General features: G+C 38.5%; 1 protein-coding gene across 3 annotated transcripts; it reads left to right on the top strand.

Moving 5' to 3' along the window:
* Positions 1 to 2,641: 2,641 nt before the first annotated feature.
* Positions 2,642 to 14,832, top strand: ZNF24 (zinc finger protein 24). Of its 3 annotated transcripts, none has more exons than XM_008979713.4 (4): positions 2,642 to 2,698; positions 6,325 to 6,826; positions 7,076 to 7,223; positions 9,289 to 14,832. In XM_008979713.4, the coding sequence occupies exons 2-4, from the start codon at positions 6,407 to 6,409 to the stop codon at positions 9,825 to 9,827; spliced, it is 1,107 nt and encodes a 368-aa protein (XP_008977961.1). In that variant the 5' UTR covers positions 2,642 to 2,698; positions 6,325 to 6,406; the 3' UTR covers positions 9,828 to 14,832. The 3 variants fall into 3 exon arrangements, with proteins under 3 accessions (XP_008977961.1, XP_008977962.1, XP_035126776.1); XM_008979714.4 differs by having other exon boundaries at positions 2,642 to 2,708; XM_035270885.3 differs by having other exon boundaries at positions 2,642 to 3,267.
* The last annotated feature ends 11,778 nt before the right edge of the window (positions 14,833 to 26,610 follow it).

The following is a 26,610-nucleotide window of genomic DNA, read 5'->3' as shown; positions in this document are numbered from 1 at the left end:
GAGGGTTAATGCCATGCTGCAGCTAAGCCTTGTTATAACCTTAAGTGGGTAAGGCAGAATGGCTCATTGGAACCCAGGAAGCAATGAAAAACTGCCTCATGACAGTCTCCGTGGAAGACAAGGAGCTGAGTGGGAAATGGCCTTGCAGAAGCTGCTTACAAGCCTCATATGCGCTCATCTTCTGGGAGGATCCTAAGGTGTTCTGCCAAGACTCAGATTAGCTGTGGTTCATGCATTACCTATGTGGCCTATGTGGATATGTGCAAGGTTGTCATGCCCTGGTATGAATCTGCTCCCTCCATTCAGGTTGCCCAGAGGAACATGATGTTCTATCTTGACTAGATCTTTAAGATGGCATCAAGGGCCATCATTCAGGAAAAATCCCAGAGGACTTCAGAAGGATGGTGTTTCAAAGCAGGTATTATTGGCCTCTGCCCTCAAAAGAGTAACTTAGTGAGGAAAACCTCACTGTGGTTTCCATTTAGTATTTTAGAAGGAATTAGGAATAATAGAATGGAAGCCAGGCACAGTGGCTCACACCTGCAATCTAGGAGGCCTAGGCAGGAGGGTCACCTGTGCTCAATTTAGGAGGCCACGGCAGGAGGGTCACCTGTGCCCAGGAGTTGGAGACCATCCTGGGAAACATAGGAAGACCTCGTCTGTGAAAAACAAACAAAAAAATTAACTGGGCATGGTGGAGCACACCTGTTGTTTAAGGACTTGTCAAAAGTATAAGTCTAGCCTTCCATAAGCATTTCAAGATAAATTATTACAGCATAAAATAGAAGCCTTTACATAGGAGAGTGAAGTGGTCTGATTTGTAATTTTAAATGATCACGTCAGCAGCTATTTTATGGTATAAAATACCCGGTTACTCAAGAGGCTGAGGTGGGATAATCACTGAGTCCGGGAGGTTCGAAGCTGCAGTAAGCTAAGACTGTACCACTGCACTACAGCCTGGGTGATGGATGAAGATCGTGTCTCAAAAACAAACAAACAGAATATAATCACAGGAAAAGTGTTCTGTAAAATTCTGCAACATTTTTAACTTCCCCAAGGTTTCATTTTGAGATTTATCACTTTTGTCTTCCAACATTAATTAGATGTAAAAACTCTTAAAACAAAGATGCCTTCAGTTAGCCTTTATGAATCAGAAAAGAGGAAAAGGTTGGGAAGAGGAGCCAAGCTGCTTACTGGTCCTATCCAAGAAGCAGAATGAAAGGGCTGGATTTCTGAAGCTTCCTGCAATGAAGAGTGTTAGCAGGGGTTGTGAGAAGAGCTCTGGTCAGAGTGAAAAGCAGTGCAATACCATCAGCTGCTTGCTCACTTGCTCTTTCATTCATGAATCCAGCAGAGTCTGAGTGCACCTTGGGGAGGGCATTTTCCCGAATGAACCAAAAAGTTGAAGCCTGAGATTACTGGAATGCTTATAGAAGGCTGGACCTACACTTTTGACACGTCCTTAAACAACAGAGCTCCTTTGTGTGGTGTCTGATGCCAGACATGTGACCTAAAGGCAGCGATGTAATCAGCTCACAATTTATTTATTCAACAAACATTTATCGAGCTCTCTATTTACCAAAGGCAGTCAGCATCCTGGGACTAGGATGGGATAGTGCGGTGAACAAGACAGACAAGGTCCTTGCCCTTAAAGGACTTACAGACAAAACAAAACAAAAAACAAGTAAATAAATGAAATCACTTCCATTAAGTGCCATGAAGGGTCATGTGCTATGAAAGGCAGACTGTGAGGCTGAGGCTACTGGGCCACAATGAGCTGAAGAGCTGAGGTGATAGGGGGCACCAGGGACTGGGGGTGCAGGCAGGCAACAGACCACAGGGGCCTTACAGATCATTACAAAAAGTTTTTACGCCATAAATTATCATGGCATAATTTGGAGGCCTTTAAATGGGGGAATGAAGTGGTCTGATTTGTAATTTTCAATGATTGCGTCAGCAGCTATTTTATGGTATAAAATGCCCAGCTTGAAAATGACCATGCATTCTACAAATTCACCGTGACATCACTGCCAAAACTCTTGTCTCTTTTGGTTTTCCTGACAGATAAATTGGTCAGAATTAAGCTCCGTGACATAAGTAGTGGGAGCCAAAGATCTGAATCACGTCTTGGTTTCAAATCTTGCTACCCACAACTGAGCTGTGAGCTCTTGTCAAGTTATTTACGGTATTTGTGCCTCAACTATCTCAGCTGTTAAACGGGGATAATGAAAGTTCCTACATCATTTATTTGTGAGAAACAAATGACATGGAAAGCACGACGAGACCGCCTGGCACAATGTAGTAAGCTTTCACAAATACTCGCTTTTATTCCTTCTTGCAGGGGATTACTGAGAGGATCCACAAGATAATGCATATCAAAGGGTTTGCGAAACTGTAAGGACTATCTTAATGGCAGAGTCCTCTCTCTTCTTTTCTTTTCTTTTAAACGGTCCTAAGGACTCTGGGCTATTCGAGGAGAGGCACGAGGCCAAGCGCAGCCTCAATGCGGTCATTGTCGTGGGGCCGCCCCTCCCCCGCCCGGGAGCTTCTCCATGGCAACGTGGGCTTCACCTCTCCCCGCCTCCTCGGGCCCGCAGACCGGAAGCAGCCCGCGCCAGGGGCTTCTGGGAAAAGGCTTCTTAGCGGCGTTTCTGCGTCTGCCGTGGACAGCGAAGCTGCTGCGGTTCCTGAGCCGGAGGTTTGCGCCGGTGTGCGGGGACGTTATGAGAGGGAGGGGGACACCGGGCTAGGGTCTCCGGCCGTCTTAGCAGGAGCCGGCGGGGAAGCCTGCTTCGGACCTTCCTCAGCTTCCCAAGAGGCCCGGGGAACAGGCCGCGGCCTCCGCGCCTAGCAGTTATGGGGCGGGGAGAGGTAGGCGGGAGCGGGAGGCCTGCTTGGGTCTTCGGCATCTGCGGAGAGTCCTCTGACTCTCTGTGTCCTCCGAGACCCTCACCTTCCCCCTCCCCCACTGGCCGGTTTTGTTCTATTTCGAGGCCCTGGCGTATCGCGGAGGGTTCTGGGAGTCGTGTTAGGAGGAGGCGGGAGTGGGGCGGGACTTGCGCGGGGCTGTTGGGATCTGTAGTCTCGCCGGCCGCGGGCGGAAGTGCCATGGTTCCGACGCTGTTGTCACAGCGTCTGTTGTCACAGCGTCTGTTGTCACAGATGGCCTTTTGGTCATCTGAAATCTGCTGTCCTGAATGCTGGGAAGAGGGGCTAGAGGACGTTGGGCCAGGGTCGGGCTACACAGCGGGTCAATGCAGCAGTGAGGTAGGCGATCACCTGGGACCAGGTACCCTGCCCAAACGTTGTTGGGACCGTGGGCCTTCCCTCCATGTCCCACGAGTAGTATGCTCTACAACGTAAAAGGAAGAGAAATTTGTGTAGAGATACTTAAACCATTGATAAGCAGGTCCTGGAATAGAAACGAATGAGTGTTAGGTAGACCTTATTTATAAGGCCACCACACTCCAGAATATTTAATTAAGCCAGTATGTATTATTTGTCTGATAAGGCCTTTTCTGATTCAGTCTTCATCTTGAGTTACAATAAATTTTTTTAAGTTGTTATTGTTCAGATTCTGGGCCCTGAGTAAATAAATAGAGTAGGCTGAATTGCTCGTTGCTAGTATGTGACATAAACAACAGCACGGGCATGATAGTGCAAATAATAAAGGTCCAGGAACAGCACACAGTTTTCCTGAAGGTAGAAGCTGGGGAGTGAGTCATCCAGTGTAAGGACAAGACACTGGACCACTGCCAAGAAGTTAAGGTGCTTATGTGAGTGCCTTTTCTTAATAGAATTTTCTGCGATTAATGCCTATCATTATAAATATCAATGTACATATGGTGTGATGGAAGACTGAATATTTACATATTATGGGCAAGATAATTTTTCAAAATTATGTGATCTTTCACATATGATCTTTTTAGTATTATGTGATCTGTTACTTAGCAAGTGAACATTTTTTCACATATATTTTGAGTCCAAGGAGTTCTTAAACACCTTAAAAATATTTAAGTTTTAAAAAAACATTTTGTAAAGAAAATTTTTTTAAGCACGTAATAATAAAGCGAATCTTCCTTTTGAGTTGACCTGTGTGTGTCAGGAAACACCAGTCCTGAATTGCAAATAATGGGTTCCATGGTCAGGCACATTTAGAAAGCACTGAAGTAGTCTGGTTCTTAATTGGATTCTTCTGATTATTGACATAGGGTTTGTTGTCTTAGTAGGTCATGATTGGCAGACTTTTTCTTTAAGCGGTCATATAGTAAATAAGGTCATGAATAACTTACCAATAGTGCTACAGTCTGAGAAATATGTTAGGCTATTTCATCCTTGTGTGAACATCACAGAATGTACTTACACAAACCTAGATGGTGTAGTCTAGTACACATTTAGGCTATCTGGTGTAGCCTGTTGCACCTAGGCTACAAACTTTTACAGCATGTTACTGTACTGAATGCTGTAGAGAATTGTAACACAATGCTAAGTATTTGTGTATCAAAACATAGAAAAGATAGAATAAAATATGGTATAAAAGGTTTTAAAAATGATATGCCTGTACAGGGAACTTACTGTGAATGGAGCTTGCTGGATTGGAAGTTGCTCTGAGAAGTCAGCGAGTGAGTAGTGAATTTGGAGGCCTAGGACATTATTGTACATGCCAATGGACTGTATAAACCCTGAACACTTAGGCTATACTACATTTATTAAGAAAACATTTTTTTCTTCAATAATTAACCTTAGCTTACTGGAACTTTTTCACTTGCAAACTTTTACTTTTTTTTTTTTCTGAGATGGAGTCTTGCTCCATCACCCAGGCTGGAGTGCAGTGGCCTGATCTCGGCTCAGCGCAACCTCTGCTTCTCAGGTTCAAGCAGTTCTGCCTCAGCCTCCTGAGTAGCTGGGATTACAGGTGTGCTGTATTTTTAGTAGAGTCGGGGTTTCACCATGTTGGTAAGACTGGTCTCGAACTCCTGACCGCGTGATCCCCCTGCCTTGGCCTCCAAAGTGCTGGGATTACAGGTGTGAGCCACCATACCCAGCCAACTTTTACGTTGTTGTTTTTTTTTTAAACTTTTTTACTCTTTTGTAATAATACTTTGCTTAAAATACAAACACATTGTACAGCTGTACAAATATATTTATATCCTTATTCTGTAAGCTTTTTGCTATTTTTAAATTTAATTTTTAGAGACAGCGTCTCTGTTGCCCAGGCTGGAATGCAGTGGTGCAGTCATAGCTCACTGGAGCCTTGAACTCCTGGACTGTAGTGATCTTCCTGCCTTAGCCTCCTAAAGTGCTGGGATTACAGGCATGAGCCACTGCACCTGGCCAATTTTTTTTGCTTTTGGAACTTTTTTGTTAAAAGCTAAGACACACACATACCCAGGCTTACACAGGGTCTGGATTATCAATAACATTGTTTTCTACCTCCACATCTTATCCCACTGGAAGGTTTTCAGGAGCAGTAACATGCGTGGAGCTGTCTTCTCCATGATAACAGTGCCTTCTATAATACCTCCTGAAGGACCTGCCTGAAGCCATTTTGCAGTTAGCCATTTTTTTTTAATAAGTAGGAGGAGCACACTCTAAAATAGTATAGTATAGTAAATACATAAACCAGTAACATAGTTGTTTGTTATTGTTACCGTTTTTTTTTTTCATCATTCTTGTCTGCTTAGTTACCAAGTTTTATGTTCCATATATAACTGTATGTGCTAAACTGGCAAAACAGCAGGTTTGTTTACACAAGCATCACCACAAACGTGTGAATCTTGAGTTTTTCAGCTCCATTATAATCTTATGGGACCACTGTCATCTATGTGGTCCTTCATTGACCCCAATGTCATTATGTAGTACATGACTGTGTTAGGTGTTTTTTAGGCCATGTAGTCACTCAACTCTGCTATTGTAGTGTGAAGTATGAATAAATACAGTTATTTATGGAAACAGTCATGTTAATTTCATATCATTTCCACATGTCATGAGGTATTCATTTGATTTTGGGGAGCTCCATTCTCTAAAATATCATTAGGTATTCATTTAATTTTAGGGAGCTCCATTCTCTAAGGCACTGTGGTGAAGGCCACAGCTATTTAAAAATGTGAAAATTGTTCTTCATGCAAGTGTTGTACAGAAATGGGCGGCAGGCTAGATTTGGCCATGAAGCTGTAGTTTGCCAACTCCTGGTGTAGGTTATTGGTCGAACGAAGTTTGTAATTCAGTCAAAGAACAAGTATCTTTTACTTCTTTTATCAGTGTAAGTCCAAATTTTTAGGATATTTTTGCTCATTTATGTATTTTTTATTTCTTGTACCTCAGGAGTACCGTGAAGAAATCGCGGTATTGCCCTGAGGCTTATATTCTGCCTCAGTTGTCCTTTCCTGAAGTATTATAAATCAGAATGTCTGCACAGTCAGTGGAAGAAGATTCAATACTTATCATTCCAACTCCAGATGAAGAGGAAAAAATTCTGAGAGTGAAGTTGGAGGAGGATCCCGATGGTGAAGAGGGATCAAGTATCCCCTGGAACCATCTCCCTGACCCAGAGATTTTCCGACAGCGATTCAGGCAGTTTGGATACCAGGATTCACCTGGGCCCCGTGAGGCTGTGAGCCAGCTCCGAGAACTTTGCCGTCTATGGCTCAGGCCAGAGACACACACAAAAGAACAAATCTTGGAGCTGGTAGTGCTGGAGCAGTTTGTTGCCATCCTACCCAAAGAGCTACAGACTTGGGTTCGAGATCATCATCCAGAGAATGGAGAGGAGGCAGTGACAGTGCTGGAGGATTTGGAGAGTGAACTTGATGACCCTGGACAACCGGTGAGCTTGCTTCTGTCATTTCCTGAGAAGCACTGGCATCGCAGTAGGCAAAGCTGCTGAATTAATTCCACTCAACTAAGTTAGAATTATGTTTATGCCTTTCCCCCCATTCCCCTACCACTCCCTGTTATCTGTGCTTCTTTGCCATCTAGGCCTCTGTAATATATGTTTTATGGGATTTCTCCTACACGTTTTTAGTTCTGATTCTCATTAAAATTCCTTCTCTGAATCAAATCTTTCTGTTTCCAGGTTTCTCTCCGTCGACGAAAACGGGAAGTGCTAGTAGAGGACCTGGTATCTCAAGAAGAAGCTCAGGGATTACCAAGTTCTGAGCTTGATGCTGTGGAGAACCAGCTCAAGTGGGCATCCTGGGAGCTCCATTCCTTAAGGCACTGTGGTGAGGACCAGAACTCTGTGTGGGCTAGAGGGTGAACTAGAGTGTAGGCCTTTTGTTCAGAACTTTGCTTGCTCTCACTGGTGGGGATGTGGGGGGAATCAGATCACTCTCAACCTGATACAAGATCTTGATTTATTTCTAATTAAGTTGATTTTGCTGGCCTCAGACCTTTTATTCCTAGACATTAACATCTTCAACCTTTTCTTCCCTTTCAGTCTCCTTCCTAAAAAGACTTGCCCATGTCAGGCTAGCATTTGCCTTACTTTGAGCAAGCACCCACCCATAGACCAAGTCCCTCTGTTTTGCATTCCGTATTACTTGTCATCTGTTTTCCATCCTTTTACTTTCAATCTCCTGCCTAATTCTATTGGTATAGTAAGCTTATCTGAAGCCTCTTCTAATCTCTTTGTTGTGCATCACTGAAATCTTTCTAAATATTTAACTATTTCTAACTTTCTTCACCTCCTACCTAGAGTCATTTTCTTCTAAGAAGCTTCTTTTATAGAAATGATAGTTGGAGTAATGTTTTCCCTTTGTCTAAGTATTTATGCAAAAAAAAAAAAAAAAAGGCTCTTTGGCTATAATATGCTCTAAATGCAGAAAAAGCTTTTTTAAAAGCTCATAGTTGTATTAATTCACTGAGACCAGTCTTTCCCAATATATTGGCAATTAACACCACATACTTATGTATCCTTTGATATAGCCCAGTATATTCCTAAAACTGTTGGATTGCTTTCTTATGTTTATATGAACTAAAATGAAATTTTGTTTGATTTTGCTTTTGGAATCATTCCTTGAGGTAGTTGGAGATGATGCTGGGATGCCACTGAATGAGGTCTGAGCAGGTTTTCTTCACATCTAAGGGGACAGTGCCAGCCAATCAGAGCTTTGGGGATTTGGCTTAAGTCTGCTGAAAATCTGCAGTTTTACATGTTTCATGGGCCATTCTGTGCAATAAAGTTTGGGAAGCATCATCCTTGATACATGGGGCTGATATTTTCAACTTCTCATCATCTGATTTTAGAATGACTTTTCACCCATAAGTCTCTTCCACACTTGGGAATTTCTGTTTCCTCTGTGCTGTTTGTCTCCACTTAATCTTCACACTCACTCCTCTGTTTTTCAAGTCTCCAAGCCTCACTAAGCCCCTCTAATCTTTCAGTCTCTGTCTCTTAGCCTTATCTCCTGACTTTATCTTTTTGTTAATTGTTTACTATTTTCCTCTTTGCTGAAAGCAGTTGCTCACGCTGTATGAACTGTATCTTAACTCCTTAAGGCATGAAGTTTCAGAAAAGTCTTAAATGACACTTGTGTTACCTCTGCCTGAATGGGAGTGATGGTACCACATGTTGGTAATTCAGGCTTTTCTTTAATTGGACACATTTCACTGAGGCTTAGAAATAACCGTTTTTCTAAGTACCATGACAAATACCACACAGGGCAAGCTTCTTTTATTGGAAAACTTTCATTTATTACGGGCACACTGAATTTTTATGTCATGTCTTTAGTTAACATAGGCTGCCCCCAGCTTATCATTGGCCCTTCTTGTCAAGACTCCTGTGTTCTGCTTTTAATATAATATTGACTATGACTTGACTTGTCTCGTTCATTTCAGAAATAGCCACTTTCTGACATATTTTTTTAATGTACATCTTCATATTTTGATGTGATTTCTCATTTTCTCAAAGCAAAAGAACATTATAATGATTTTCTAATGGCCAATTTTATTTGATTTTTATTGTACAAAGTTTTATCCATACCTAGCCACATTACTTTGTCTCCCTAACGTCTTATAATCTACCGTCTTTCTGCCCTTTGTTTTCTGACTACTATTTATAAACCACTTGCCTATGTTTTATTCAGATACAATCTCTTATATCATGATGTTACACTGTTACTTCAGAGTAATTTCATTTTTTTCTCTTTTGAGAATAGGCCTTAACACCAGTTTCAGAGTGGTTTATAGATGTGTGCAAGCTATTTTAGTTCACTAAAAAAAATTTTTTTAGGTTCCTTTTTCCCTGAATAGATAATGAGTGATATTTACATTTTCTGTTTATTTCAGATGATGATGGTAGGACTGAAAATGGAGCACTAGCTCCAAAGCAGGAGCTTCCTTCAGCAGTAGAATCCCATGAAGTTCCTGGCACTCTCAATATGGGTGTTCCTCAAATTTTTAAATATGGAGAAACCTGTTTCCCCAAGGGCAGGTTTGAAAGAAAGAGAAATCCCTCTCGAAAGAAACAACATATATGTGATGAATGTGGAAAACACTTCAGTCAGGGCTCAGCCCTTATTCTTCATCAAAGAATTCACAGTGGGGAGAAACCTTATGGATGTGTTGAGTGTGGGAAAGCATTCAGCCGAAGTTCCATTCTTGTGCAACACCAGAGAGTCCACACTGGAGAAAAACCTTACAAATGTCTTGAATGTGGGAAAGCCTTTAGCCAGAATTCGGGGCTTATTAATCATCAGAGAATCCATACCGGGGAGAAACCTTATGAATGCATTCAGTGTGGGAAATCATATAGTCAAAGCTCAAATCTTTTTAGGCATCAGAGAAGACACAATGCAGAAAAGCTTCTGAATGTTGTGAAAGTTTAAGGAATTGGAAAAAAAAAAGAATCAACACTCAGGTCTTTTTCTTCAGAAATGAAGACAGAATTTTAAAATATGAAATGATAAAGAATAGTTTTTTTCCCAATTGACTCTCAGAAAATCCACTGGGAAATGTAAAAATCTTCACTCACCATTACGATTTTATCTTGAAAGAAATGGTGTCATACCTGCCTAGAAACTGAAATATTAAACTTAATTCAGGTCTTAATGCCTAAATTTTCCATGTGATATTTATAGCCTCTATTACTTTTCCAAATAATGAACTACCTGATTCTTTGTCCCTTTCTTGAAAGTTTCCTTTAAGACAAATAACATTATTTCTGCATTGATCATTGAAATGTTCTTTATAAGGATACATTACCTTATATATTAAAAGGCAACATAAGAATTACAAAGTCTGATAACTATTTTAAACCATCTTTTAAAAATTTACCCTTGTTTGCTTTTACCTAATTTGAATATGCATTTGAGAAAACAGAGGATAAAGGATGGCTAAACGCCTCAAAATGAGCCATAAGATCTCAGATAAGAAGTGTTGGTAATAAAACATCAAAAAGTGAATGGGACATCTTGATTGGGGAAGATATACAAATACTTTGATCTTACAATTGAAGTGTATCAAGAATTTATCTTAATGTATTCTGCCTGCAGGAAAATTCAAAAGCTACTCATCCTCTATAATTTGGAGTTACCTTACTAATGAAAATAATGTTTTTCCATATATTATTAAAAAGTATACAGTCTAAACAATTTTAAAATAATGAAGGTAGAAATTATAGCACTAGGGAAAATTTTGTAGTGGATGGCAGGGTTAAAGGGCAAATGTAAACATAAGGGTGATGGTCTATCATGGCTTTTAGAAAAAGAGATGAAGATTGAATTCATTATTTTGCCTTCATCTCTATTAAGGACAGAAAATTCCCTAACAGGTGGACAAATATCAGGTTACCTGTTTTTTATTCCTTTGGTACAAAAGGGTTGAACACCAGGCTAAAAAAAAGCAGCCATGCATTTATTATTAAACATTTTCTACCGACAAGGCACTGTGCTAGGTACTGTACTCCTACCATAAATAGGTAGGTATTTCTTCCACTGTAAATCATAGGGGTTTGGTACAGAGCTGTTTTATGTAAGTTAGCCTCTTCCCCTTGTCTGAGCATTCCCCAGGGGAGGTCACCTGTAAGGTTCCCAGAACTGTAGTTCTCTTACCAGGGTGTTATACTTGGAAGGGGAGGAGAACTTGGCTCAAGGAGCTAGCCGACTCTCCAGTGTTCTTCAGAGGTGAGTCCACAATACTCTATCACAGTTCGGAAGTTTGTAAATCATTTTAAAGAACTAATCAATCTCTAATAGCATTGAGGTTGTACGTACATGTTAGGTTGAATGGACTGTTCTATTTAAAAAAATAAACAACTAGACTATTAACAACTAGTTTATTAACTATCCTATCAGAATTGAATTATTTTTTTTAATTTTCAGTCTTAACACATTTTTTAAAATGTATTAAAGTAATACATTGTAGTAGTAGGATTATATACTCCTTGGCTGAGAATCCCAAGTACTGTGGTTCTACTGTTTAGTGGAAAACTCTGGAAGTTAAAATATAGAATATGAGAGAAGGCTTTTCTATAATGGGCATCATTGTATGGAAAAGGACCCATGTGAATACAAATACTTCCTAGTTCAGAGATTTTGGTTATATCTGGTGCTAGGATCAAGTTTAAAAATGGAAGGTGAGATTTTGCATGAGCCTATTAAAAAGCATAGTAATAAATGCAAGGCCAGCTGGTGGAGAAGTGAGGCAGAATGGAGCTTGTTTATAGGTTTTCTGATAACAATTATAAGAAATGTGCTTTATAGATTAAGATTTATTGAAGTATAAATATGTAGTAATGATATAATGTATTTTAAGTTATACAAGAAATGTAGGGACTTTTGTTTGGGTCTTTTTGTGGCTGAGGGGAAACAAGTCAATGTCCAATAAAGCTATAAACTCCTCTGCTCTAAGATAAATGATGAGTTGATTTATTTATTTATAACTGGCTTCTTTCCAAGTAGGTTTTGAGGTGGCATATTTGGAAGACAGCTGGGGTGACAGAATTCTTGTATCAGAGTAGGTAAGAAGGGAGCAACTTCTCAATGGCTGTTATGTCATGCTTTTTAAGATCGTATATACAAGGAAGCTTCCCTGTGATAGATTCATCATAAATGCCAAAGATACTTGGTAATGTGAGTGTAGAAAAAGTAGTATTAGGGTTGGCACATACTGTTTTTGTCTTGCCAACTCTAGTATCTGTGTATTGTTCAGAAAGGATTCTGAGGCTAAGGTAAAGCTCTGTGGGGAAAAGGGACTGGACCAAAAAAAACAAAAAACAAACTGATGGTCGCACACAAGAGGAGGAAATAAGATGTGTACTTTCTGGTTAGGCTTAGTCCCCACTAGACAAATAGATTTTAAATAACTATGTAGTAATTTTTAAATTCCATCCACACATTCATTTATACCCACACAGATAGTCAGAAATTTGGGGAAGTGCCTAGTTTTTGATGAAGTGGTGATGTGGCAATTGCTAGGCAGTGACATAGCCAGAACATCTGTTTGGTTTGCAAATGAGCAGTCATTTTAGGTCATGCAGACTGCTGATAATCTGCCCAGTAGCCACTGAGCATTTGCTGGTTTTTTTCTTCTGTCTTGGAGGTTAAGCTCCCTATAGTCATACCCAGTTGGTACTTGATCTTTAGCAATATGTCTCATATTCATGGAAATTGAAGGGAAGTTGAAGTACAAATTCATATGTACTGAAATTCTGCATGCTAGGCATTGGATTAGACACTATACTTGTGTCAGTTAACATTTGTAGACTAAGAAAGCAAGATTCAGCGATCATGTGGCTTGCATGTCGCTGATTAGAGATAAAACTCAGATCTGGCTGGTTTGGTAGACCAAGGACACAGGCACCATGCCATGGGTGGTGACTCTTAAACCTTTATAAATTTGTGTTTATGGTTAACAAATGTGAAAGCTATTAAACATTGCTGGTTTGAATTTTTTGCAGTACAGAAATGTAAAATGAAAAAAGGATATTTCCTTTCACGGTATTACCCAGAACTCACAATTGGTTTGTTGTTCTTCCAGATGTAGGCATATATTTATTTAATCAAAAATGTGTTAATAGCTGACACCTGTGGTTGCTGTGCAGGCACTGTTTGACATGCTTTATCATGGATTAATTCTTAATTCTCAGCTACCATATAAAGTAGGAATAACCCCATTTCACATGCACTACACTGAGACATGCTTCCTCTCCCCCTACATTGATGAAGACATTCTTTTTTCATAACTATATACTATTTCTGTTGCACGACTATCCTTTAATTCCTCCATGGCTTGATGATTAGGTTCATTATAGATAAAGGTATAGTTAACATTCCTGTACATGTATTTTGCTACTTATGTGGGTATTTCTGGAGAATGAGTAACTAGAAATTTATTGGATCAGAATGCACATTTGCAATTTTGAGGAATATTTTATCAATTTACAACTCCGTCATTAGTAAGAGTGCCTGTTTGCCTACTGTCCTGCCAACTCTGAATCCTTAAAAATTTTTGCCAATCCGAGAGGCAAAATTTCTTTCTTTTCTTTGAATATTAATGAGGAGGAACATCTTTTCATGTTTCTTGGCCATTTGCATTTCCTATTATGAATTGCTTTTGCCTATTTTTTTAAATTATGAAAGTCTAATGACTATCCTCTCGTTGTATAAAACATAACACAACTTTGAATAGAGAGACCCTTTTCTCCAACACTGCCGATCACATTCCACTTACAGTTTAACATATATCCTCTAGTCACCTTTCCATACAAATATATATACATGTAAAAACACTTGACATAAATAAGATCTCATATTCCATAGCTTGCTTTTTAAAATTTTTGTCTCAAAACAGGTAACAGGTCTTTAAATTTCTTTAATGGTTGAATAGGATTGAATATTATGAAAATGCCATTATTCCCTTAATTTTTTTTTTTCCTCTCACTATTACATTGCCAAAGTAAACATCCTATTCAGATGTCTTTGTGCATCCATGTGAATATTTCTTTAGGCTGGAGTCCAGTAAGGTGGATTGTTGGGTCAAAGAGTTTGTTCTCTATCCACCTTTAGTCTTCCCAAAGGACTTAATAACTGTATATTCACCAACTGTATGGAAAGTATTCATTTCCTCATATAACCATACCTCCACTTGATAGTTTTTATCTGTTGGGCTAAAAAGAAAAAAGAATCCTTTCTTATTTTGCGTTTCCGTGTTACCAAAAATGGTGAGATTGGGGTTCTTTTCATGATTATTGGCCATTTATAGTTTTACTGTGGATTGTTTGTATCTTTTACCTGCTTTCTGTTGGGTTATGTGTGGATATCTTTGTTTGTTCAGCATCTCTTTCTCCATCTTCTGGTAACACAACCCTTATTTATTTGTGGGGAACCCATTCCCTGTGGTTTAGGTGAGCACAGGACCAGGCCTGGCCTCCTGAGTCCCACAGCTTCCTAGCCACAGTGATTAAAGAATGGGTATATAACTTAAGCCAGGCTAAGGAGAGCCCTCAACAGAACTTCTGCTGGAACTACTGGAAAGAAGGCTTTATGGTGATCCCAGGAACCAAGGACCATGTAAGCCTGAATTTGTGCCATATGGAGAGAGTCTGTCTGAGGAGAAACTTGGATGCTAGCAGAAATGGAAAGAGAACTAAGTTCCGATGTCGTTTTTCTGGAGGCCCTAGATCCAGCTGTGCCTAAAGCCTGCCCTACCTCCGGACTTTAAAGTTTTGTGAGCCAATAAAGTCCCTTTCTTGTTTAAGATAACTGAATTGGGTTTCTGTTCTAATTAATATAGGTTATTTGTATTTTCTTATTGATTTGTAGAAAACCTTTGTAATTTTAAATTTTAGACTTTATGCACTATATAAGTTAATAAAATTAGCATGGCCTTCCATGATCTGGCCTCTGTCAACTTTTGCTGTTTGTTACTCTACTCTCCCTATAACACATACCACACACATACACTTTACATTCCAATCATAACTGAATATTGATGTTGGGAATGTCTGGATGAACAGCTTTTTACACAATTGCCTGTTCTTTTCTTTCTTCCTCTAGACTCATTAACCTGCAACTTAAGACTAGGGGTTATACTGCTGAGTGCCGTACCCATCTCCTACCATTGTTCTTGGGGCATGCCCCTCAAGCATCCCCTGTATGCAACCCTTGGAGCCCTTCCAGTTACCTCCATCACCACTCCATGGTTCTCTGGCTCTTTGTTTCATTCTCAGACCTGTGGACTCAAGACCTGAATGAACACAGATCAGAGCAGCCTCACCCTGTGGGCTCTTGTCTACGGCAGGAAATGTAGCAACGTTCTATGTCACCTGGTACATCTGATTAATCATATCTCCCAAGATGGAGTTTCAAAGAGATGTCTTTCACAATTGAGTAAAACATTTTGCAAGCTTTTTTCAATACATTTAAATGCCTACTTTGGGTCAGGTACTGTTCTGGGATTTATATCTGTTGTTTGTGTGTTTGAAAAACTACATGGCAGTGGAAAACCAGCAGTAGATGAAAAACAGTTTTTTTAAAAGAGCATATTGCATGTCATATGATGGCAAGTAGTTAAGAAGAAAGTAAATCAGGAAAGGGACACAAATGTCAAGAAGGAAAGAGACTGCAATTTAGATAGGTTGGCCAGGGAAGCCAACCTGTCAGAAAGTGACATTGGAGAAAAGACAGTACAAGGAAGCAAGCCATGAGACTGGAGAATGTTCCAGGTATGGAAGCAGCAATTGCAAAGCAACTTGATATGGGAGCAATGCCTCATTTGTTCAATAAAGCAAAGAGGCAAGTATGGCTAGAGCAGAATGAACGTGAGGGGGAGTAGGTGAAGCCAAAAAGATAAATGTGTTGACAGTGGCAGGGAGAAGCTGGATCATGGAGGACCTGGTTAGCTATTGATAGAACTTTTCTTTTAATGTAATGGGAGACCATTAGAGGTTTTGAGCAAATGAGTAATGTGACAAGGTGCTGAGAACAGCTGAACAAAACAATCTCCATCTAGTATATCTAAATTCTTAAAATGTTACTTTACATATTTTCTTATAAAGGTAATAGGAAAAGTTTAGAAATAAAAAGCACCCAAAAAGTCACCGGAGTCCATAATCCTAATAACATCCCATTAACATTTTCTGTTCTCTACACACCTATATAAGTGTTCTAACATCTATATACTCTCCCCATCTATGTCACACCATTATTTACAACAAATATATATTTAGCAAACAAAAAATCTGTGTCTATATATTGGTTTGTTAACCTTAGGGCTTCCTTCTTTCCTCTGAACTTTAGATCAACTGCTGTCTAAGGCTAATCTCTCCACTGGATCCAAGCTGTCTTCTCACACCTACTCAAAGACATACTCAATAATCCTCACCTTTTTCACATTATCAGTTTTTTCTGTCTTATGAACTTTTCTAATTAACATATAGATATGCTATTTTTAATCACTCACACAAAAACCTTCAGGCCAAGATGGAGTATAGGGATCAGATCTGCCTGAATAAATATACAAAATATAACCGACACAGGCAAAGAATGGGAAGATAGGATTCATGAGAGAAAAAAAGAGAAGCAAACTTGAATTGCCCATTTACTTGCCTGGGGAGAGGGGACTCAGGCAGAGACTGGCAGTTTTCTTGAGTTGAGAAGGTGGAGCAAGGAGTTCTGGAGGCCAAGTGGCCAGCTTTTGCAGGGCAGAGTACCAGAGAGGAGATAAGTGCACAGAAAGAGAACAGTGGTGATCTGCAGAGTCCCTCTCAAGTATTCAGTTGAGTACTTATAAGCACATATATGTAAGACTACCTGAGTTTGGGGAGAGAACTATCCAAAAGGATTAGAGGGAAAAATCACTGGAACTCACGAAGGGACAGGAATGGTATCATCAGCCAGAGTAGAAAACCTCACAATTCATAGAGCATCAGAGCAGTGATTCTCAAGGGCAATTTTGTCCCCCTGGAGAAATTTTTGGTTATCACAACTGGGGAAGATGGGTACTACTGGCATCTAGTAGGTAGAGACCAGAAATGCTACTAAGTAGCCTACAGTTTATAATAAACAGCCCCAAATGGCAGTAGTGCTAAGGTTGAGAAACTCTGGGTTAGAGTATTAGGGAAGGATCTTGCCTACTTTGTGGAGAAAAATAAACACTAAACACTGCGTAAAAACTTAAAAGCAAGACCTGAGAAGATAAACACATCCCAGAAGAAAGCTCAAGAGTACAATGTCCCTAAATCGAACATGAACATGTGCGTGTATGTGTATTTTTAAAATACCCAACACACAACAAGACACAATACATGTTTGGTATCCAATCCAAAATCAGTCATGCAAAGAAGCAGGAAAATAACTCACAATAATATGAAAGATAATCAAAACTGACCCAGAACAAGACAAATAATTACTAGAGAAGCATGTTAAAACAATTACAACTGTATTTCCTATGATCAGGAAACTAGGGACAATATTAAGCATGTTAAGTAGAGAAGGCATAAAAAGTAACCAAATTAAACTTCTAGAGATGAAAACTACAATGTCTGAGATTTTTTTAATGCACAGGATTAGATTAATAGAGTAAACATAAGACAAAATTATGATGTAGCAATAGAAACTATCCATAATGAAAAAATATAGCATCAAAAAGCTGTGTTACAACTTTCAGAAGCCTATGCATAAGTAACTGGAGTACCCAAAGATGAGGAGAGAGTGGAGACATGGAAAAATATTTTAACCTCAGGAATGCAGCTAAAACTACTTAGATGGAAATTTATTGCAATAAAATGCCTATATTAGAATGCTTATATATATAAGTGAAATCCATGACACCAGTGATAAAAGGGATGGGAGGGAGGAATTAGGATTACTTTGTTTTTATAAGGTACTTGTACTGCTTATGAAGTGATACAGTGTTATTTGAGAGTGGACTTGCATTAATTGTGAATATACATTGCAAACTTAAGGGCAAACACTAAAAAAAGTTAAAATACACAAAGAAAGAGTAAATGGCAACATATAAAATGCTCAATTAAAATCACAAGACACAGCTGGGCGCAGTGGCTCACACCTGTAATCCCAGCACTTTGGGAGGCTGAGGTAGGCAGATCACAAGGTCAGGAGTTCAAGACCAGGCTGGCCAAAATGGTGAAACTCCATCTCTACTGAAAATAAAAAAAATCAGCTGGGCATGGTGGCATATGTCTGTAGACCCAGCTGAGACAGAAGAATTGCTTGAACCTAAGAAATGGAGGTGGCAGTGATCCGAGATTGTGCCACTGCACTCCAGCTTGGGTAACAGAGTGAGACTCTGTTTCAAAAAATAAATACATAAAATAAAATCACAAGATCCATGAGCCAGCTACTCAGGTGGCTGAGGCAGGAGGGTCACTTAGACACAGGAGTTTGAGACCAGCCAGGCAACATAGTGAGACCCCATATTGAAACAAACAAACAAACAAAAAAACAATCACAAGAGGCATAGAAAGAAGACAAAAATAGTAACCAAAAAAAAAGGGTAACAAATAGAAAACAGTAACAAATATGGTAATTCAAGTATGTCAATAATCACTTTGAAATATCAATGGTTGAAATGCATCAACTTAAAGAGATTGTCAGAGTGGATCAAAAATCAATATCCAAGTACATACTGTCTACAGGTAATACAACCCACCTTAAATATAAAAACAAAAATAGATTGCCAGGGTCTGACCCACAGACCCAGGCTTGTGAATGAATAATGTATACTGACACAGATATTTCACCTGTCAGTCTGGCTAAGGTTCCAGGCCACTCATCAATACTGAGAAGGGTCTGGTAAAGATTTAGCAGCTATGGCCCTGACCAGCTGGCAAAGTTCACATTGATTTAGTACAGATTAAATGACAAAGGTCTTGAGTAATTAACTTTGGTTAATTACCTTTGCCAACACCCCCCCACCCCAGAGAACAGTCCCCCACATTTTGTGCAGGTAAGATCAAAGGTTGGTATTAGGACCACCTGAGTAAACAAGCTATTTAGATAAACTCCTCTGCATTTCTATGTATTTAAGTGCTAAGCTTTCAAGACAATTCAGCTGCCTTCCCTCAAATCTTTTAATGAGCTATGCAACCCCCGGCCTTCCAAGAAGTTTTGTAACTATTTCCTAAAACTATCTTTTTAATTTTTCCTCTAAAATTTTTCCTACCACCTTCCAAATAGATTAAAATAGAACTCCCAAAATAGATTAAAAGTAAATGGAAGGAGAGAGATATACTATATTATTATTAATCAGATAAAAGTGGAAGCATCTATATTAATTTCAGACAATGCAGACATCAAAACAAGGAAAACTATCAGGGATAACAGGAGTATTACATAATGATAGAAGGATTAATTCTCCTAGAAGACATAACAATTCTTAACATGTATGTGCCTGACAACAGTGTCAAAATGTGTAAGGCAAACTGATGACACTGCAAGGAGAAATAGATGAATCCACCATGATAGTCAGAGACGTCAATGTCCCTACATCAGACATGAACAGATCCAGCAGGCAGAAAATAGGTAAGGACATAGTTGAACTCAACAATACCATTAACAATAGGATATAATGAACATCTATATACCATTTCACTTAACATGGCAGAATACACATTCTTCTCAAGTTCACATGGAATATTCACCAAGATAGACCACACTCTAGGCCACAAAACACATGTTAACAAGTTCACAAGAGTAGAAATCATACAATGTCTGCTCTCAGACCACAATGGAATTAAACTAGAAATAAATAATAAATATAGTTAGGAAATGTCAAAATACTTAGGGATTAAACAACACATTTTTATAACACATGGGTTAAAGAAGAAATCTCCAAATATATTTTGAACTAAATAAAAATGAACACAGAACTTACGAAAAATGTGTGGGATGCAGTCAAACCAGGACTTAAGAGGGGAATTTATAGCATTGAATGAATATTAGAAAAGAAGAACAATCTAAAATCAATCATCTAAGCTTCCACCTTAGGAAACTAGAGCAATTTAAGTCTGAAGTAAGCAGAAGAAAAGAAATAATAAAAATTAGAGCAGAAATCAATGAAATTGAAAGCAATAAATCAACAGAGAAAGTCAATGAAACCAAAAGTTTTCTTGAAAAAGTCAGTAATCAATAAGCCTCTCTAGGCAGGCTAACTAGGGAAAAAAGAGAGGGCATAAATTACTACTGTCAGAAATAAAAGAGGGGTCATCACTACAGATCTCACAGACATTAAAAGGATAATAAATTAATACTGTGAAGAACTCTGTGCCCCAAAATTTGATAACCAAACTGAAATGGACCAATTCCTTGAAAGACACGATCTGCTAAAACTCACACAAGAAGAAATAAACAACTTGAACAAGCCTATATCTATTAAAGATATTGAATCAATACTTAAAACCTTCTAAAACAGAAAGCATTAGGTTCACATGAGTGCACTGGAAAATTCTGTCAAATATTTAGGAATGAAATTACAACAATTCTTTACCATCTCTTTCAGAAGACAGAAGAGAAGGGAATACTTCCTAACTCATTCCACGAGGCCAGCATCACTCTAATAACAAAACCAAAGACATTACAAAAAAACCTGCAAACCAATATCTCTCATGAGCATAGCTGCAAAAATCTTCAACAATGTATAATTATACACAACCAAGTGTGATTTATCCCAGGTATGCAAAACTGGTTCAGTATTCAAAAACAGATTAATGTAATGAACTTTGTCAGGCTGAAAAGAAAAATCACATATACATATCAGCAGATGCAGAAAAAACATTTTACAAAATCCAACAGCCACTCATGGTTAAAAAAAAATAACTTTCAATAAACTCTTAGCATACAATTAAGCAATTGTGATCCTTGGTATTTACCCGAAGGAGCTGAAAACCATGTTTACACAAAAATCTACCCATGGATGTTATAGCAGTTTTATTCGTAATGATCAAAAACTGGAAGCAACCAAAATGTCCTTTGGTAGGTGAATGGATAAATAAACTATGGCATATCTAGACAGTGGGATATTATTTAGTGCTAAAAAGAAATAGGCTATCAAGCCACGAAGAAACACAGAGGAAATGTAAATGCATATTATTAAGTGAAATAAGCCAGTATGAAAGGGTTACATACTGTATGATTCCAATTACATAACATTCAGGAAAATCAAAACTCTGGAGGCATCTAAAAGATCAGTGGATCAGTGAATACAGATAAATCCACAAAGCAAAGAGAATTTTTAGGACAGTAAAACTACTGTATATAGTATCATGGTAGATATATGTCATTATAAATTTGCCCAAACCCTTGAGGTATACAACACCAAAGGTGAATCCTAATGTAGATTATGGATTTGGGGTGATAATGTAGTGTTAATGCAGGTTCATCAGTTGTAACAACTATACCACTCTGGTGGGGGATGCTGACAATGGAGGAGGCTATGAATGTGTGGCGGTAGGGCATATGTGGGAAATCTCTGTACCTTCTGCTCAATTTTGCTGTGAACCTAAAACAGTTCTTAACAAAATATATATTAAAATCAGTATCATCATCATTAACTTCATAATCATCTATGGGATACAGCTCAAGTATTACTTAAAGGGAAATTTATAGCAGTAAAGCAAAAAAGGTCTTACTTACCTCAGCTTCCACCTTAACAAGATAGAATAAGTATAAATTAAACCCAAACCCAAGGTAAAAAAAGGGATGGAAATAAAGATTAGATTGGAAATCAGTAAAATAGGAAACAGAAAAAGAAGAGCAAAAAATGAATTTCTATACTCTAAACCAAAAGCTATCTTGTAAAAATAAATTGATAAACTTCTAGCCAAATTGATCAGGAGAAAAAGAAGATACAAATTATATCAGGAATGAGAGGTGTGATATTGCTTTATATTATACAATTTTTTCTCAACATAGAGTTCTAGCCAAGTTTGATAACCTCAGTGTTGATGATTCCAATTGTCATTTCTCAGACTTATATTGCTTAGCAATCAATAGTATTTTGTATAATTGACATATTTTAGTTTGGCTTCTAGAATAACACTCTTGATTTCTCTCTACCTCATGAGCTGTTTCTTCTCAATCTCAATGCTGGTATTTCCTCATCTCTCTGGACTTCTTTCTACATATTGGGGTGCCTGAGGGCTCAGTGTTCAGATCTCTTTTCTACCTATATCCACCTCCTAGTTGATCTCATCTAGTCTTATGTTGTTAAATACTATCCACAACTCGAAAATCTATATCCCCAGCCTAGAGACATCTCTGAGCTTCAGACTTACGTATCCCTTTGACTACTAAACATCTCCACTATGATACTGAGGGACTATATTAACTTCTCTTCCCGGGTCCATAAGGGGAGTGGTTTCAACTTTCCCAGGGCCATGACTCCAACCACCTCCCCATCCAGGAACCTTGAGTTCTTTGTCTAACTTTCCCGCCTGGGCTAGGTAAAATTTTAGGCGTGCTTCTTTGTTTAAAAAGACAGCCAAAAGCCCTGGAAGGAAGGGCTCTATTGTGGGCCCAAGCAACCAATCTGGGATCAGACTCAAAGATCAATCACTCCAGAGGAAGTTTGAAAGAACTCCTCTCATTGAACAAGAACATGAATGGAGCAGGAATAACTTCAAAGCTAAAACTCCACTGCACCTTACTTGCATGGATTTCCCTCTCTGGGATCCCCTCCCACAACAGCGTTGGTCTCTCTCTCTCTCTCTCTCTACCTAATAAATCGTTCTCTGCAAAATTCTTTGGGTCTGTGATATCTCTCTCTCTCTCTCTTTCTCTCTCTCTCTCTCTCTCTCTCTCTGCCTAATAAATCACTCTCTGCAAAACTCTTTGGGTCTGTGATATTTATATGAACGGTAAGCCCACTGCACCTCCAGGGCCTCGTCCCCCATTCCTGGGGCAGGGGAGGCCAAGAACCTGGGACACATGGTTACAATACCTGTGTTGGTCTAGATTCCTAAGAAAATAGGGCCTAAGACAAAACCCTATTACTAAGACATTATTGAGGTGATGCAATTCAAGAAAAGCAATGGGAGGTGAAGCAGGGAAGGAGAGAGAGCAAATATTAGTGCTACTGAGCTGTCTGCAACTTCTAAAGTCACGGTTATTTGCTTAGTCTCACTGATCATTTTCAAGGCACAAGCTGTGTGAACCATAGTACTGCATCTTACCTTACTATGGGGTGAGGAAGAAAAAGAACACTTCTCGGCAGACTCTCCTCTTCATCTGGTCGGTTTACACCACAGAGCATCAACTACTCTGCACTTACAGGTTGCACCATTCAGCTTCTCCAGCAGCAATCACTGAGGAGGTCAGGCTCCAAGAAAACAGCACAGGATGAGTGCCAGGCCAGCAATCAAGTGGGAGTCAGCAATCTCAAGGGTGGAAGGTATAATCTTCAGTATCATAAAAAAAGAAAACTCTGGCCCTGAAAACATAAGGAGCCTTATAAACTGGCGTTGGCACCATGACTAATTAGGCATATTAAACCTAATATACCCAGAAGCAAATTTCCTCCCCAAACATATCCTCCTTTAGACTTCCTCAGCTTAGAAAATGGTAATTTCGTCCTTCCAGTTGCTCGGGCTAATAGCCTCCCTGCTTCCCTGCTGCCCTACTTCACTCAGTTCTCAAAACAGCCCCCAGATCACATAGTTAGACCATGTCACTCCTCTGCTCAAAATGCTTTCCCATCTTATTCTACTTAAATGTCAAAGGGGCATAGTGTCTGCAACTTCCTCTTAAATAATTCGGACAAAGATACTATATATGTGGGGCAATCACTCTGTGATTCTCCCCATGTATACATGTTAAATAAATGTGTATGCATTTTCTCTCCTCCAAAATTATATATATATATGTACATATTATATATATAATATGCCTAGATAGGTATATGTAAGAGTAATAGGTATAGTAATATGTCTAGATGTATTACATATAGATATATGTCTAGATTGGTAAGTAGATTAGAGTGAGTTGGTAGAGAATTATAAAGTAAATATGGTAAAATGTTAACATTTGAGGACTCAGGGTAAAGGATATTATTCTTTAGATTTTTATATAATTTTGAAATTGTCAAAATTCAAAGTTCATAGACCTTAATGGCTCAGAAAGGAAGAGAGCAAATTACTTAAAGGAGAATTGGGGCAGGTGTGATTATTGAGAAAGCTTTGGGTCAGGGAAGGGGAAAGAGGAATACCAGGAAAGTAATTACTAACATCCACTCATTATGGGCATAATTTTAAATGACCTTATAGAGCTATGTTATGGACATGTAAAATGTAACATAATAATAGGAAAAAAATAGTTTACCATTATAGACACAATTTGCTAAGTAGGCTTCTGGCAATAAGTGACTGTTATCTTTATTCTTTAACGTGTTATTTTGTCTTTCTTTTTTTTTTTTTTTTTACAATAAGCTATCATTTATACAGCAGGAAGTCAGTAAAACATCTTAAAAAGAAGGAAATTCTCATTTAGATCAGAGATCAGCAAACATTTTCTCTAAAGGACATGATAGTAAATATTTTCAACTTTGAGGGCCATATAGTTTCTGTTCCATGTATTTAACTCTGCCATTGTAGCAGAAATCAGCCTTAGATGATATATAAACAAATGGGAATTACTATGTTCCATTAAAACTTTTTATTTACAAAATAAGTGGCTATCTGGCCTTCCTAAATAGTTTGCTAACCCCTGGTTTATATAGCCACTTATTTCCCTATAGCATGGCTTACTGGGAAGGAAAGTTCTCATGACTTTGGAGCTTTCTGTGGGGCCACCTAGACTAACTGGCAGTCTGGAATTTAGACTGATCCTGTGTAATTATATTATTGGGTAAGCAGAACAAATGAAATTAAATGAAAACTATCTTTACAAATAACAAGTACCTTGTGTAAAGGAGTAAAAATAAGTGTTAAAAATATATTTTATCATATTGTAGATAGTTAGATTCAATCTGCCAGAGAAGTGAATGCTAACTGTTGGAGAGAGATTCCTTTTAATGATGCTGAAAGGCTCAGCAGTAATACCTGACAAAGACCTGGAGGGTGTCCTGAGGTGTACTTATCCTGGTGAAAATTCTAGGGAAAACCAGGCTTCTTCTATTCTTGAAAGAGGAAATCTTCCTTTTCCCCCTAATACATACACTAAATACTATACATTTATCTTTAATCAGGACTTTAGTTGTATACCACAATTTTTACTATCATTCTGATAAAATATATTCTAATTTCTATGTGCTTACTTCTCTGACCCGTGGATTATTTACATTGTATATGTATGAGAGTTTGTATGATTGTCTAAATATATGCTGAGTCTGTGCTGTCCAATAGGATAGCCACTAACCACATGTGGCTATTTGAACTAATTAGAAATGAAAATTAGTTCATCAGCCACGCTAGTCATAGATTAGTGTTCAATAACAACATCTGGCTAGTGATTACTGTGTTGATTTCAGTGACTCCTGTATTCAACAATACAAATAGGACCAAAAAAAGTCCACTGGACAGCACTACTCTAAATGATTTCCATCTGATGAGATTTATTGTAGCTTGCTTTATGAACCAGTACATCCTAAGTTTTGGTAAATTTTCTCTGTGCACCTAAAAACAGTAAGTTTTCTGCCATTGTTGGTTGCACTGTTATCTATATATCAATGATGCCATTTTGTTAATCAAATGGTCCACCTACACTGCAATTCCTTAGAATTTCTTTTTGTTTGTTCTATCTTTTACAAATGTGAGAGTTGTTTCAGTGTGTAGAGGTCATGATAATAAATATATAAAACAGACAAATGTGAGAATTGTGAAAGTCTCCCACTAGGATTATAGAATTATTGCTTCTTTTAGTTTTGTCAATTTAAGCTTTATGTATTTTGGAGTAAAATTATTGTTACAAACATGGGGTTCTTGGCTCTCAATAGAAATTAGTAATAGAAATGAAGATGAAGCCAGGCAAACTTTTCTTAGATAAGGTTTATTAAGACTTATCCCCAGAAAGGTTGGGCATAAGAGACAGAACAGGAAAATGTTCTTGGGCTGACTCCCCTAGGGGAGTGCACTGTGGTGTCTTAAGGAGAGTGGCATGCAGAATCTGTGAGATAGGTGAGTGTCACTATATGTGCAGGGTAGAAGGCAGTGTGTGCAGATACAGTAAGAAATCTTGGTAATACATATAATCATAAAAGGGCAGATAAGCCCCTCCTTGGACAGGAATTTTAGTATTATAATGAAGCATGGGTCAAAGATTGGTTATTATTCTGGTTTGCGCACATGTGGGTGATAGGGTTAACTCCTCTGAGTGAGATTTATGTTGGGATGCTGCTTATTTTGTTTTTTCAAGGTCCCACAATCAGTAGATATGATACCTTGAGTAAGATTTATGGTGGGATGCTGCCTATCTTAGTTTCTTCACAGAACTTGCAAAGTCTGGTCAGCAGGTATACATGAAAAAATATATTGGTGAGGGTTGGCTGAATCCTACCCCTACTCTGTTTCATTCCCCCTGAGAGATTTTACTCTCCTTATTCTTAAGGAGAAGGGGCTGGAGGTCTTGTCTCCTAGAGCTGCTTCCTGCTGAACTGGACTGTTGTCCTTGCCTAATGCTGGAGGTTGTAAAATCTCTTGCTGACTGATTTAATGACTTA

Source organism: Callithrix jacchus, chromosome 13 (assembly GCF_049354715.1).
Source record: "Callithrix jacchus isolate 240 chromosome 13, calJac240_pri, whole genome shotgun sequence".
Taxonomy (NCBI): Eukaryota; Metazoa; Chordata; class Mammalia; order Primates; family Cebidae; genus Callithrix; species Callithrix jacchus.
Note: the sequence above shows the minus strand (reverse complement) of the source record. Positions and strands in the feature narration are given on the sequence as shown.